The 15,831-nt window shown below is 49.5% G+C and overlaps 1 protein-coding gene across 2 annotated transcripts in view; it reads right to left on the minus strand.

Moving 5' to 3' along the window:
* Positions 1–699: 699 nt before the first annotated feature.
* The window catches only part of PIK3C2B (phosphatidylinositol-4-phosphate 3-kinase catalytic subunit type 2 beta), a 497,568-nt gene continuing 482,436 nt past the window's right edge, over positions 700–15,831 (minus strand). For both annotated transcript variants that reach the window (XM_069633113.1, XM_069633114.1), the window contains exon 33: positions 700–8,291. In XM_069633113.1, the coding sequence (XP_069489214.1) occupies positions 8,103–8,291 (189 nt within the window). In that variant the 3' untranslated portion in view covers positions 700–8,102. The remainder of the gene's footprint in view (positions 8,292–15,831) is intronic.

Here is a 15,831-nt window from a genome sequence, read left to right on the forward strand (position 1 = left end):
CTCGGCAGGCACACACTACTACCAGCAGCCAGAGATTCTTGCACGTGTAAGATTCTCTTACCATGATTATGAGGGAGAAGCAATCACTAACCAAGTACATCACAGGAGGGACACTCACACCCAGCACGAGACATTGCATGGCATTTGTGACTCGCTAGACACACTTTGGACAAGGGGCTGGGGAGGATTAGCGGAGTGGTTGCACCTGCCCTGAAGACACTCATACTGAAACAAGGTACATGCTTCATTAAGTGAGAACAAAATTCAGGAAAACGCATGAGCAGACAGGAGAAGAGAGTGAACATGCAACGGAAAGAACCATGTAATGACAGACCATGAGAATCAGATGTTTGATCAGCAGAGTATCCGGATAGAGGCAGACGGATAGATTCCTTGGGCAAGAGGAGATGGGAAATTGAAAGACCCCCAGCCCATGAATTTAAATCCAGTCAATTCTTAGCAGCAGATCACGCGTGGATGCATTCACTCGATAACGAGCCCAGGTTGGGATAGGGATGCTCCTGGAAGACGATCCCTTATAAGCAGAGTATTTCTGAAGACCATATAGTGCCTGTGCCACAGCCAGAGTGGAGGTTAGGTCAGCTGTGCTCCACGCGGATCTCACACATAAGACATCTGAGATGGCGACACCCTGGCAGTGGAAGGAAAACGTAGAAAGTAGAACACAAAACAACAACCTTGTTTCACAACTTTTTATTTGAAAACAAAATAGGAGTTCAAAGCCACCAAAGGGACACTGATGGCTGCAACACATGGCTATGGTTTCTCAGCACGAGGACCAGTCTAGCCAACGAACCAACTGACAGGAACGTCAAGCGAACTAACTATTTAATTCATCATGGCTTATAAAAACATCCCCTTTAGGCTACCAAACCATTTATCTTTTTATAAAAAAGTAATACATAATACTATTGTCAACACTCCCTTTGTCTTCAACCCATTCACCGACAGTGGGAATTTCTCGGACAGCATTTGTGGTTAAACCCTTTGAAGTTCAGTATTGTCCAGGAGATGGCCAGGCCAGGCAATGCCATGCCTGTCTTCTCCTCAATAAATCAATATTATGAGGAATCTACATTCAACAATTTGCTTTCATGTGGATCATTAGAAGAGAAATGGTCAGAAAACACTTGTCTATATGAAAGCTACGACAACGAAGGAAAAACGGAGGCAGGCAATACGCCATCAATTCTGCGTGGTTACCCACATCCAACTACAGTAGAAACAAACCTCTAAAAGCAACTTTGCATGTCTGCCGATACTTATGATGTCCCCCTTTGAATTCTTTCCATTTCTTGCCCCAGTACAATTAAGCGGATGTAAGACTAATTTATGAAGCATGTATAGTTATTTATAGTGCCAATCTAAGAAGTATGGGTTCCGTTATCAGAGCACCTCTTTTGAAAGGTTACCCGTGCCAACACACACCTCTTCTAGCTTTGTTGCAAATGTTTTACTGTGTGGGTCATTGATGGATCAGCGTCACCGACCATCAGCAATGCTAACAAACGTGCCAGGTAACTATTGCCAGTACTCAGGACAGGAAAATTGATGAATGGAACTTGTATTGAATGTCTTCACGATAAGACATTGCATAAAAATGACAGCCTGGTTTTTAGGGAAATCTAATGCTACCTCGATATACAAAAGGAAAGGGGACCAGAGGATATGGAGCAGGCACCAGCTGTGTGATGGTGGTCTCCCTTATTCTGTACAGAGCTTCTGCCCTGGAGTGTCGTGTACTGGATTAAGCCATTAGCTCCACAACACTTTGCCAAGTTAGAGCCGATACCCTTTCTTTTTGAATAATTGAGTGCTTTACTTCCCTCTATTTTAAAGGGGTTGGGAGGGGGGGGGAGGAGCAAGTAATTACTGAGGGGTGTTTACAGGGGGAGCATGCAAATGTGCTTTAGAAGATGCATCCCCCATTTAAAGTGGCTTTATAATGAATGAAAATCCAACACGATTACAGCGAGACAATAAATAAAAGCGCGACACCGTGGGCACAGTGAAGGTCCTGCCCGCCCCCAGGAGTTTCTGCATCTCTGCCCTGAGTGTAGGATACCCAATGGTACCCAGAAGAAATTCATCAGAAAGAAACCAGCAATCTAAGACTCTAATTAATATTGGCAAACTCCACTTGTATATGACGCATACAGCATTAACACACATCGGTTTGGGTAACCGCATAGAGGTCCCCCAAATGTAGTGTACAGTCTATATATCTCTCTATCTATATCTAAGCCACTGCTTTTTGCAGGTCCATCAAGTGCCATCTGGATAAACCAATGGGCCAACCTGCCTTACCTCCCTCATAACTATCTGGCAACGCCAGCCCATGCCCAAGGATCAGAAACGAGGGTCTTCAAGTACAATTGGAAAAAAAAGATGCCCAATTCTGGGCACACAACGACCAGGGGAAGAGTCCCAGAAACAACAAGCACCTTTGAGCCCTTCCCCGAATGTGGCATCCAAAGGCTGGAATTGTATTGTGAAAAATATAAAATGCAGAAGCAATAACCAAAGAATACAATACAGGCAAAAATATGTTATATTACCATATAAAGAATAATGCTCATTATATTATACACTATAAACACCCGCTATCCAATTAAACCAGCTCGGTGATTGGCCGCAGACCAGGGCGTCCTTCAAATCTGAAGCCAAGGAACAGAAATTGCCTTGCTTGAGGCTGGGGCGCCGGACAGGTGCAAGCTCTTTGGGGCAACCTCATGAATATTAAAGGTTTATTGGAAAATAAGATTGTCCATTATTTAAAGGGTTTACGACATGTGTGAGATATATTAAGAGCCCCCCCCCCAGTCCTCGGGTTAAAATGCAGGGGTTCCTTTACAGATTCAGCTTCTTTGGATATATGGCAGGCCTAGGGGGATAACGGACCAGCTGCAGAGCACGCCCCCAGTCCCAATATTCGGGGGTCCCCAGACTGGCCCATGGCATGTCTATGACTCTGGGAGATGAGAACCTGAGCCCTCCACACATTGTGAATGGAGCCTGCTTCGTTGTATGTCACGCAACTGGGAGGACCACAGAGAAATGCCTTGATCCTGGGAGGACATTAACCCATATGCCTTTCCCAGCCATCTAACCGCTCTACAGCTGATGCACAGTTTAAAGGAGCCCTCAAGCGCACATGGCCCGAGTTCACATTTTGCACACCATTCCATCAGCTCGCAAACAGGAAGCTTGCGGAGTAAGTCGCACGCTCCCACTTAATTTCACTACATCGAAGTCTTCTATCACTTGAAGGTGCCATGACTTGGATACCAGTTCCAAAAGAAGCCAAAACGTCTACCAGGGGGTGCCCTTTATTCCTGAAGTGGCTCCAAGAGACCGTACTGATTGGAGCACTGGCCAGAGCATCTCCAACTGGGAGGCAAGGGCTCATAGGGGCGTCCATGGCGCGACAGCTCAATGCACTGGACTTTGGTAGAAGGAAGGTCTCACTTCATTTTGCACGCAGACTGCAGGGAAGGAATATTACAATGGTTTCTGACAGATTGCACGGTGTAAAAGTATGGCCCTGTATCGCACGCCAGGGCGCTAACCGTTATAAAGACCCCGGTAGGGAGCAGCGTCTTCCGCCATTGTGGAAGCTAAACGCCAAGGCAGACCGCACTGCATCATTCACGCAATCACTTACTTGCCCTCCTGTCTCTTGTTTAGAAGCCACATCTACAACCTTTCAAGCTGGTGGAGGAAACTCCGCTTTCCATTACAAGGCACATGTATAATGGTCTCGACGCTGAAACGGGTGCGGATGAAAACACTTGGCGTGGACGGCAATGTCCAGTCATTCCTACTGAACAGCGCGGATCAGTTTAGCACCAGAGCCCATCCTTTTCTTATGGAGTTCAAGGAAGTCAGCAGCTGCAATTTCCAGATGCATGCTTTGCTTTAGTGAAAGGTAAAGAGTGGGGGCCGCCCTAAAGCGAACGAAAACAAGGGACCATGAAAAGGGTACATATTGCCTAGTTCCCATCAGGCAAGACCACGAAAAGCCAATCCCCTCCGCCTCTTCCTTTGCCTCTCCCAGGTGGGGCTCCTAGTTAGTTGCATGCAAGAGGATACAATTCCAAACTTCTCTGCCTCTTGCCTTCCTCCTGCCAGCAGGGATTCCCCTGGAAAATGTTAGGCATTAGGTCTACAAGACAGAAACCCAGCAATGGGACAAACGTTGCCTCATGAGCCAGGGACAAGAGTTGCTCACTTGGCCCTCCGAAGCCCTGATCCGAAGCCCTGAGCCAGGGACAGTTCGCCACTTTGCAAGAGTTGCTCTGGTGGCCCTCCGAAGCCCTGAGCCAGGGAAAGTTGACCACTTTGCAAGAGTTGCCCTGGTGGACCTCCGAAGCCCTGAGCCAGGGACAGTTGACCACTTTGCAAGAGTTGCTCAGTTGGTTCTCCGAAAGCCCTGAGCCATGGACAGTTGACCACTTTGCAAGAGTTGCTCTGGTGGCTCTCCAAAGCCCTGAGCCAGGGAAAGTTGACCACTTTGCAAGAGTTGCTCAGTTGGCCTTCGGAAGCCCTGAGCCAGGGACAGTTGACCACTTTGCAAGAGTTGCTCAGTTGGCCTTCGGAAGCCCTGAGCCAGGGACAGTTGACCACTTTGCAAGAGTTGGTCCTCCGAAGCCCTGAGCCAGGGACAGTTGACCACTCTGCAAGAGTTGGTCCTCCGGAGCCCAGCAACTGCTAGAATATTCCCTCCCCAAAATGCAGTGGGCAGACCGTCAATTAAGTCTTTAAATGACTTGATTGCGGAAGCGCATGTGGGTCTTCTGCTATCCCGGGAATTTCTCCATCCCCTAGCACTACACACTTTCATTGGGAGACCAGGCGTAGCAAAGAAGCTGGGTTCAGCTCACGTGTCATCAGCAGGACACCTTTGATTTTCTGTTCTACAATGGAGGCAAATACCAGAGATGAAGAAACCGCCATTTCCAAAGCATTAGAACTGATAAAACAATGACGGTATAAAGCAATACTGGAACGAGACTAACCTTGAAAAAACAACTTAACTTTAGGTGCAGGGGACCCCAGCATCTTAATGCTTTCATCCTCCACTGGCTAGAAATAAAGATGAGCTGCCCTCGCTCTGCATCTTTGCCAGGAGTGGGGCATAAAACATGCATATATATTTTTCACAATTATTTTTGTCCCAAAAACGATGGAACTTTTGTACGTACAGGCCCTACAGAAGGAAGGAAAGGGCCAGCCCTGGAAGGAATAGTTTTTGCAAGCCTCAAAGATCGAATGCAACAGAGTCACAATAACAAAGGGCCTCATTACGAGTGTGGCGGTCGGGAAGCAAGGGGGCCGGTAAGCTTACCGACACCCTTGTTTACGGACCATCACACTACGAGTCTGCCTGCCGGGGCCGTTGTGCCTGGCAGGTCTGAGCTGCCGGGAACAGCTGCCCCGGTAGGCAGACTTGTCACTGAAGCAACGGTGCTTCCGTCTCCCCACTCCCATACAGTCTTATGGAACTCAACGGGAATGGGAAGTTACAAAATCCGGCACCTGACTTCCTGCGCAATCCGGATTTGTAATGTCCTGGTGGCACTGGTAAGTCTAGCGCCGGATTTGGTGTTACGGGGTTGGCAGCAACCCGTCGGTCGCACCGGTGGGTTACCACCAACCTCATAATGAGACCCTGAGTGTTCTTCTAAACTCTTAATAGTGGGCACGGTGAAAGCAGCACTTAAACTCAGCTCCAACCAACACACTTGCGCAGTTGTTCACCGAGACGGTAATGAGGGGTGGAAAATGAGCCGGTCCATCCATTGAAGAACAGCTCATGCTTAGCCAATGGGCGCAGATGTTTTTGTCTAGCAGTAGTCTCCTTTGAAGCCCAAAGGACTCCTATTCAGACCCATAATGGGGACACACTGATCCCTCATTTTCAAATGCATCTTCAACTCTGCAAAGGCAGACATGGGGTCAGACTCAAAGGGGCGCCGCCCTTCCCCAGAGGAAGCCTTCTCGGCATCTATACGCTCATTCCTTACGCCACCGAGGAATCCTCAAAAACGTATGGAAAATGGGCACTAATAAGGAGAAGCAGAAGAGGAGGTGCACAGTGGTCGAAAGCCAAGATCGTTTTCCATCTCTCTCTCTCACACACACACACCTGCCTGAATCAGCTGCTAAAGCCATTGCACAGCTTTCCACTAGGTGTCACTGCTGTGCCAGAGTGTGCCTGATCCTACCCACTAGAACCCGCGCAATGCCGTAGCCTAGTCACTAAGTGTGCCTGCTGCACAGAGGCACCACCTTTTTGCTTTTATACAGAACATAAGCCCATACCATAACCCGGCCGGATGCCCACCTCACAGCAAGGCCTCAGCCCATGTAACACAACGCCACTGCTTCACTTGAGTTTGCCATCTCCCAAGCCTCGTGAACACAGTAGATGCCATAAAGACCGGGCTCAGAGTGCCGCTACTGAATCACTGTTGGTTTGCCGCCGGCCGAGCAGGGCCTGCAACCTTCGGTTCTCCAAATGTTTTGGACAACAACTCCTATAAGCCCTAGACAGCCTAGTCAATGGTGAGGGATGCTGGGAGTTAGAATCCAAAACATCTGGAGAGCTTCAGTCCAGAATAATCCATGCCCTAATCTCTGGTCGCCCAGTGCCACTGATTGGCCATGCAAGATGTTTATCTCCCACCCTGTGCAGTGAAAGAGGCAGTCGCCAGTGGCGCTGTGTGTAGGATGTGCATGGGGTGTGCCGGAGGGGCGAGGAGTGAACATCTGGCAAACCTCACACTCCTACAAGCTTGCATCACTGTCGGTACATGGATGTGTATCCAGTCATATGCTGGACAGCAGGATGACGACAACACCGACCAGCTACTTAGGCATCTAGACCGTAAACGCTAATTACTCCAGACCTACAACACACAAAAACAGAAGCTCAAATCCCACGAATCTTGATCTCGCTTTTAAATTAACACCATCATTCCTCTTACTTTTCCTGTGCACCATGTTGGGGCAAAAGTTCAACACGTCTGCAATTCTGGGCGGAAGGAAGCACGATGGCAAACACTTACAGAAGAGTCTCTTTTTCGAAACAGTCTTTGCCATTGCCTGGCCCAAAATATCCACAGGGCAAAAGGCTGTGCCGCTTCAGCCCATGGAAGTCCGGTTCTCAAAGCTTCGTCCACAGTCAGTGCTTCGGCAAAAGGTCCATTGCTCCCAGCTTCCTCTGATAAAACACGTTCTACCTGGGGCGCACTGGCCAAGAGCCACTTGGTCCACACCCGACAAGAACAAGCCCAACTTGCCTTCTCCCTTACCTGAAACGAGGCATGGGGCTTGCCCCGCCAGTGATCCCAACTCAAGTAGGCCAGCTCCTCCACTTGCAGCGCTTCACAACTGCGTTCCACACCCTATTGGTGAGGTTGCATTTGTGCCCGCCAACCGTACTGATCGAGGACATGAACTTCTACTGGTAACTGACCATGACGTGTGCCAGTATGGCACACGTCAACTGTCCGTTTGTGCCCTTTTTGTACCACTGGAAGAATACAGTGGCTACGCGTTACGCGTTTCACAAAAACAACAATGACAAAACCAAGCGATGGTCCAATAAGAACATGAAGGCCCATTAACAACACTTAGGAAACGCAGATAGAAATACTTGACAAGTCAACGTTCCTTCTTTGAAAATCCTAAACCCCCAATTTTAACGTGTCCCTTCAGGATAGAATTCACTTTAGCATTTTTAAAAATAAAAATATTAATATCAGTTCGCAGGTCCTATCCTCCCACTGCCCGCCCCCCAATTCCTGGTTCCCTTGACACAAGGTAAACTTAAAAATCTACTGCAGTACTTCCAGTCCTGACCGGAGATCCGTCCTGACTGGACTCCCAGTCTCCATAGGAAAAATCCCTTTCTCCAGAGAGGAAGGGGCGCTAGTTCTTTCTTTCTAGGGAAAAAAAGTGAACAAAATACACCCGGATCCATCCATGGTGCGTCACATGAAAACTCCCGGAGTTTGTTTCAGGTTCTGACGGCCTTAAGCAGAATTCAAGGCATGAATGCCGTGGATCAGCCATGCTCACAGGGTCCCTTGGCTCCCAGAGCCCAGCTTGTACCAGCACAGCTTCTCCCCGGCCAGATCCAGATCCCGAAGTCGGATGACCACCTCCCCGAGCAGGACGTTCTCCCAGAAGCCTTCCTCGCTCAGGACGCTCAAGCGGATCTCTCGCTGCTGGAGGTCTCCTTTCGGAATGCCATCGTACACCAGCTGCACAGGGAAATGGGGCGGGAAAAGGGAAAGAATAAAGGTTAGGAAACATGAAAAACGATGGCGAACACAGTGTAACAGGGAGAAAGGGAGGGGTCAGAGAGATGAGAAGGCAAATTATGCTCAATTACCAAGTGATCTTATCCACATCACACTCTTGGCTAATGGGTCTGAGCCCAACTGTCCCTGGACACAATTATAGATGGCATTCATGAGAATTAACTTTATACAGGCCTACAGCAGTGCACGCTGGGTAACTATCATGAGCCTGTCTGTTAACTGTCCCCTAGTTTTGTCAGGACTCCCTTTAAACCTCAGTTGCATGATATGATAAGTAATTTATAGCGCACCTGTATACAAGTGTTTCTAGGCGTGACAAGACAAGGAGGGGGAAACGGAAGAAGGACAAACAACAATCTTACTAGACCTTGTGTCATACAGATCCCACAAGTGCGGGAAAGAGGGGAGAAGTTCAAAGGTTGGGTCGGGGGTGAGGAGACGTGTAGGTGACTCAATAAGTGCCACCACAGGGTGGCTCTTAAATGCAAAGAGAAGAGACTATAGCGTTACAGATGCAGACCCTTAAGTGCTTGGGAGCCCGGAGGCAGTGCCAGGGGAACTGGACATGCAGGAGCCTGGGCCTGAGTTCAGGGGTGGCCAGATGACCAGTGTGTGGAGCTATAAGGGACATTAGCAGTGGAGAGGAAGAGAGAAAGCGGAAGCGAAAGGAAGGTCTTGAGTTGCTTCCGGAACCACAGGTGGTTCTGCTCAAGTTTGAGAGCGGCAGGTAGGCTGTTCCAGAGGGAGACCCCAGCGGAGGAGACGGATCTGCTTCCCATTCTCTGCTTGGAAAAGCATCTGACTCTCAGAGAATTAAAGCTGGATGAGCAGAGAGCTCAAGAACAAACATGTTTATGTAGAGAAAGCTGGCTGTAGTGCAGTCCCAGGCCCCAGAAAGTCTTGAATTTGATCCTTGCAGCCACAAGGAGCCAGTGCAGAGATTTCAGAGCTGGCGAGATACGATCCCTTGGCTTTAGGCCAAGGATATGTCTTGCAGTCCTGGTATGTATTAGTTGTAAAGGTCGAAGTGTAGAGACATGCAGATTTAGAAAGAGGCTGTTGCAATAGTCCAGCCTGGAGAGGACCAGGGCTCTAGAGACTGTGAACTTCTAGGGAAAGTGAGAGAAGGAAGAGCTCGGTCTTACTGGCATTAAGGCAGAGATCATTGACGGCACATCATTACTGAATTGCGGCCAGACAGTCTGGTATGAAAGAAGGAGCAGAGGTGGCTGAGGGGAGCATGAAAGAGAACCAGGATGTCATCCACATAACACTGAAAATTGGAGCAGAAAGTAGTGATGCAGTGGACAAGAGGTGCCAGGTAGTGGTTGAAAAGCCAGGGAGAAAGGTTAGACCCCTGGGGAACACCACAAGTAGAGAGAGAGATGGAAGAGAGGCAAGACCCCAGTTGGACCTGGGAGGGTCGGTTGGTGAGAAAGGAGGTCAACCAGGCCATGGCCTGATTAGCGATACCCAGGTTGTTGCGGAAGCGAATTGAGTAGGATGGCATGGTTGACCGTATCCAGATCGAGAAGAATGAGGACAGAAGGAAGAATAGAGTCAAGATTAGAAAGCAGATTCTCACGAGTGTTCAGGACAGCCGTTTCCGTGCTTCTGGTAGCTCTGAAGTCAGACTGGTGGTCGTGGAGACGGCCAACAGATTCAGTATGCAGATTAAGCTGGGAGATGGCCAGCTTTTCCAGGAGTTTACCCAAGAAGGGAGAAATGGAGATAAGGCGAGAGGAAGGGTCAGAGAGGAAGGATCGGCAGATGGCTTCTTAAGAAGGGGGTTAACAAGGGAGTGATTAAGGTGGGAGGGGAAGGTTCCAGTGGCAAAGGCATAATTGTAGAAATCGGCCAAGGCTGGAGCCAGGGTGTCAATGTGGTCCTTTATGGTTCTGGATAAGCAGGGGAGAACCTGGTTTGATAAGACTTTCATAGATCGGACTTGACTAGAAACATTGTCGCGGGTGACAGGGGAAAGGAGGAAGGGAAGCAGCCGAAGACGGGCCATGGGTGGCAGAGGAGGAGGTAGAGTGGACAGGATGTCCTGAGTGTTAGTGGTGAAATGAGAAGCCAGGGCAGTGCAGGGGGGCTGGGAGGGAACAGGAGAGGTAGAGACTGCAGCAGGATTGGCCAGCTCCTCGCTGATTTTTAAATGTTTGGCAGAGTTGTTAGATGCCGCAGAGATGCGTGCTTGGATGTAGGCTCTCTTCTTAGAGACGACACAGTCTCTCTGTACTGCCATTGGAGCAGTCGGCAGGCCAGTTTGTCAGAGGGTGCACCTGATAACTCCCACTTCCTCTCAGCCGCCCTACACTTGCCTCTCCGGGTGGCGAGGTCGGAATAGTACCAAGAGTTTCACTTGGAAGTGGGCTTCAAGCGGATTCTCCCGGCAGGGGCAAGGACGTCAAAAGTATTCGAGATAGAGAGATGAAGATTAGAGAGGGCGGTGTTAGAATGCGAGTCAGCCAAAGGTATATGAGGAGGAAAGAAAGTAGCAGCAAATGTTTCCACTGACACATGCTTCATGTGTCGGATGATTGAGAAGGTAGGTGGCAGTGCTGGGGACGGCTTGACCTGAGGGGTAGAGAGACAGGTCAGAGGAGAGGAGGAAGTGGTAATTCCAAGAGGGAGAGGAGTAGGGAGAGGGTTAGAGAGGTGGAGGTCTGAGGAGGTCAGAGTAGATCAGAACATCAAGGGTGTGCCCTGCAGAGTGAGTCCGGCCAGAGGGAAGAGAGGGGGAGGTGGAGCGGCAGAGGGGATTGCAAAAGAGCCCAGATGAGGAATTGGTCGCATCCAGGGAGGAGGAAAGGTCAGCCCACTCAGAGGGGCGGCCTGTAGATAGTGGCCATAGTGAAAGAGGACAGGTGAGACAGAGCCTGCAGACTAGGCATTCAAAGGAGGAGTTGTCCTGCGTAGGAATGATAGAAGCAGGGATCCACTCCGGGAAAATCAAGGCTACACCCCCACTGGGACGGTTAGTTCTGGGTTCGGAGAGGATCTTATAGCAATCAGGAAGGAGAGTGTCAAAACACGTGACAGAGTTGGCCGTTTACCAAGTCTCTGTGGGACAGAGTACATCCAAATCAAGCTTGTCCAGGTGCAAGGAAGGCATGGTATGGTATCAAGAACAGACAGACACGTGATCACCGTTCAAGGGTGTTTTTTAAACTGTATAAGTAGGGTGGAAAAAACGTCTAATCTAAACCTAAATCTAAGATGGGAGCAAGCTGCGACCATCAAATCAAAATAAGGCAGCACTAGTGGCGTCTTGTCAAATAAAAAGGGCCTATACTAAGAAAAAACTATTGCCAATCCTTACGCTAAATACAAAAGAGTGTGGGATAGTGCTCATAAGAAATATAGAAGTGTCCACAAACAATATGTCAGGATGCAAAAGTCGTGGTCTCCCTTCCCCATGTTTTGAGCATGGGACAAGGCGCGACTCTGGAGCACAGCCTCAGAGATATTAACCAATGGATGACAAGAGACACCTCTCAATCTGGTTTCCGCCCTAAACACCCCACTGAGACAGTCCTCACCTATGTCCTCAACTCTCTCCTCACTGCTCGCTACTCTAAGCAATCTTCAATTCTCATCCTCCTTGATCTTTCTGCAGCTTTTGATACCATAGATCACCCCTTACTTCTTTAGCACACTGTCCTCCTTCGGCTTCAAAAACTCTGTTCTCTCCTGGTTCACCTCTTACCTCTCCAATCAATCCTTCACTGTCTCTGTCTCCTGGGGCGGCCGCACCTCCTCCAGCCTCCCCCTGAACTATGGTGTCCCTCAGGTTCCGTGCTGGGACCTTTTCTTTTCTCTCTCTATACCTCCCTTCTCTCCCCAGTCATTTCTTCTTTCGGCATCTCCCACCACTTCTATGCTGATGACATCCAACAATTTCTTTCCTACTCTTCTTTCACATCTGACCTCCATCTCACTATTTCTTCCTGCCTCACGGCCATAAAAGACTGGATGTCATCCCACTTTCTTTCCCTCAATACTGACAAGACTGAGGTGCTTTTCTTCCCTCCTAACACTCTCTCCCCTTCTCCCCATCCCTTCATCCACTTTCCAACCTCCCCATTTCTTCCCATGCCTGCAATCTTGGCCTCCACCTCGACTCCTCTCTCTCCTTCTCCAACCACATCTCACTAACCTCTCGAGCTTGTCGCCACCACCTCTATAACATCCGCAAGTTCCGCTCCTCTCTCACATTCCATGCCTCCAAACTCCTAATCTCCTTCCTTATTTTCTCCCGCCTCTTCTACTGCTCCTCTCTCCTCTTTGGACTCCCTGTCTCTCACCTAACTCCCCTAAAATCCATCTACCACTCCTCTATCCGTACTCTATGTCTCCTCGGCCCTCGAGACTATTTCTTCCTCTCTCTCTCTCTCGCTCTCTCTCAACTTGACTGGCTTCCCTTCCTCTCACAAATGAAATTTCAATTCCTCTGTCTTGTTTTCAAATCTCTCCATGTCCTGGCGCCCCCCTACCTTTCCTCCCTCCTCTTATTTTACTCTCCCCTCCCGCTCTTCGCTGAGCAAACCTCTTCCTCCTCACTGTACCCCCAGCCCCATGTGCCTCCTCACGCTTCCGCTCCTTCCAGCTCTTGGCCCCCCTACACTGGAACTCCCTCCCGCTCTCCATCCGCTCCACCCCTACGTACTCATCCTTCCGCCACTTCCTGAAAGCCCATCTTCTTCACTCCCCCCTGACGTCCTTTGTCTACCCCTCCCCTCCTACCCTAGCCCCCCTCCTTTCCCCCCATCCTCTCTCCTTCCCCTCTGACCTGTAAATAGTTCTACTTATTGTTCTAATGACTTGTTTCATGTTTGTTAATATGCCTCTCTCACTTTTGTACCTGTTATATTGTAAAGCGCTTTGGCTTAAAGCACTATATAAATTCAATAAACAAACATAAGAAGCCACCTCCTTCTGAACCCAAATAAAACTGTAATCATGGTGTGAAGCCATACTGCCCTTCTCCCACAACCTCTCCCATGGCCCCCCTCCCGTGACATCTCCCCTCCAACCTCCAATATAGTCAAAAACCTTGGCTGCACTATGGACTCAGGCTTAAATCAACAATGTATATAAATCCTGTCAGTACCACCTCAAACTCCAGCGAGGCATTTTCCCATATCTCACCTACCTCAACAGACTCGCCATTATTATTTCCATTGTGATGTTGAGACGGGACTATGCCAACTCCTTATACCTGGGTGCACGGGCATACTAACTTTAACTCCAAAGAGCCCAAAACGCTGCCGCAAAACTCCTTCTTGCTCCGGGACACAGGGACAACATCTCCCCCACTCACCGCACCCTTCACTAGCTCTGTGTTGGACGAAGGGCCACTTTCAAGTTCCTGTGCATTACCCACCGAGCAGTGCACATGACCGGGGCAGCTTACCTACAAGAGAAGATTAAACCCTACCTCCCATCTCGAACCCGGAGGTCAATTACTGTCCTCCTACTAGTGATTCCAGCCTCCAATTCAACCAGGATTGGAGGGCCCACCTTCTCAGCCTTGGCTCCGACTCTGTGGAACTCACTCCCTCCGCACATTCGACACACCCAAGACTACACGGCCTTCCGCAAAGCTCTAAAAACCTGGCGCTTTCCGTAAACCATGATTAGGCCCATGTAGGGCCAGTAAAACCCAGCGATATTATGATTCATGACTTCAACGACATTACTCTGGAAAATTCTACAGCCGGCCGACTAATGTCACAACCGACTGACAACTGTCCAGCCTGTCCTTTGGCATCACTGCCTCAGTGGGACCATCTCGGTGCGAGATATCTCCTGTCCTCCAACAAAAGATCCTCCCTAGACCAACCCTGCAACCCACCATACACCACAGCCAGAGACCCAGAAAATGGACTCCAAAGACACAGTGCTGAGCCTATGAATAATGACCCTCTGACCGAGCGAAACATAACTTACCACGGTCCTACCTGTGAATCTGCCTCAGCGTGGAGCTACGACGAAACCTGAGGGTGTCCACTGCCAGCTCGTCCAGATCCCGAATGTAATGCAGGAAGAGTGGGCCCCTAACAGTGAATCATCCATTCCAGACACTCACTGCTCCTACACTATGCTTACTCTCTACTTTACACCAACACACAACAGAGCGCAGAGCGCAGCTATACCCCTCGATCAATTTTAGCCAAGCTGCACACATACGAACAATACTCCATGAGCACCTCAACATCCTGCTAGAATGCAGCTATACCCCACGAACAAATCGGCCTAGCTGCACACAAACATCCTACACAGGCCTAATGCCGCCAGAATGCAGTCTTGAAGAACAAACACCGGACTACACACATTCGACTGATCCCTCACCATCATCCCGCCAATTGTTAGGATGCAGCTACCATCCGGCAATCACACTTGCTGCACACATTTTGAGTGCACAAAGCACCCTGTACTATCCTACTCTCGACTGAACTGGACTGCGGTGCCCAACAGCGTTCAACCCACAATCGCTTTGCGATCATACCAATGATATATAGGGTGCTACATAAATGCTCAATAACAATAACAGCACACGCTCAAGCTTTCCCAGCACGAGGCAACAGTTCCGTTTTTAGCCATCATGATCTTCGATGCCACGTCTCTTGGTCTATAAAAAGTCTCTTGCCTTCGAGGGCCGGATACGTTAAAAAAAACAAAAAAAACTATAAAGGTTCCCTACTGCTTACATGTTGGGTGATGCTTTCACCCCTGGGTCCCCCTCTTCTGGGTGCAGACCCCTCTCTCCTCACGCTTCCGTTTCCTGCCAAACACTCAACCCCCACACTTGCCCTTTTCTAACACTTTTGCACATCATGAAAGTCGACGGACAAACACGGGAGCAGTTTACCCGATGTGTCCCAAGGCAACTAGGGTCAGGCAATTGACCTGAATTACACACACCTGACGGCCCTTTCCCTTCCTCACAGGAGTAAAAGGTGGAGCACGAGAGCACCATACATACGAGCAAGGCAGACCGCACAAAGAGACAGCTATCCAGGCACTGCAGTTTAAGAGGAGGAGAAAGATGGCACGAACCAAGAGTAACACGGAGAGAAGCGACCTTCCCTTTTCCGACCAAGGCCTGTGAGACCTCTGTGGAACGAATTGTAGAATTCCAGTGATTAACTGCCAGGTGCCGGAGCAGGGAGGGATAGAAAAATAAAAAATAAAGTGCTGTGTCTTGCCTCCCCCCCACCCCCACCCAGCCTTCCACCTGGGGCGAGGGGGGCACCAATTCACCCAGGGCACTGCCACCACTAAGGCCAGCCCTGCATGCAAACCATGTGCCGGCCCTATCACAGAAACCTGAGCAGACAGTGTTTGCGTTAGAGTGAGATTGAAACAACCCCACTTTTCCCCCCAGCCCGAACCATCTTTGGGTGCTGTTGAAAATGTGTCTTGTAAACGATTCTAGCTCAAGAGCAGCGGCCTTGCATGTGCGCCTTTTCCT

The sequence above is a fragment of the Ambystoma mexicanum genome, chromosome 13 (genome assembly GCF_040938575.1).
Source record: "Ambystoma mexicanum isolate Mex_15411 chromosome 13, UKY_AmexF1_1, whole genome shotgun sequence".
In the NCBI taxonomy this organism is placed as follows: Eukaryota; Metazoa; Chordata; class Amphibia; order Caudata; family Ambystomatidae; genus Ambystoma; species Ambystoma mexicanum.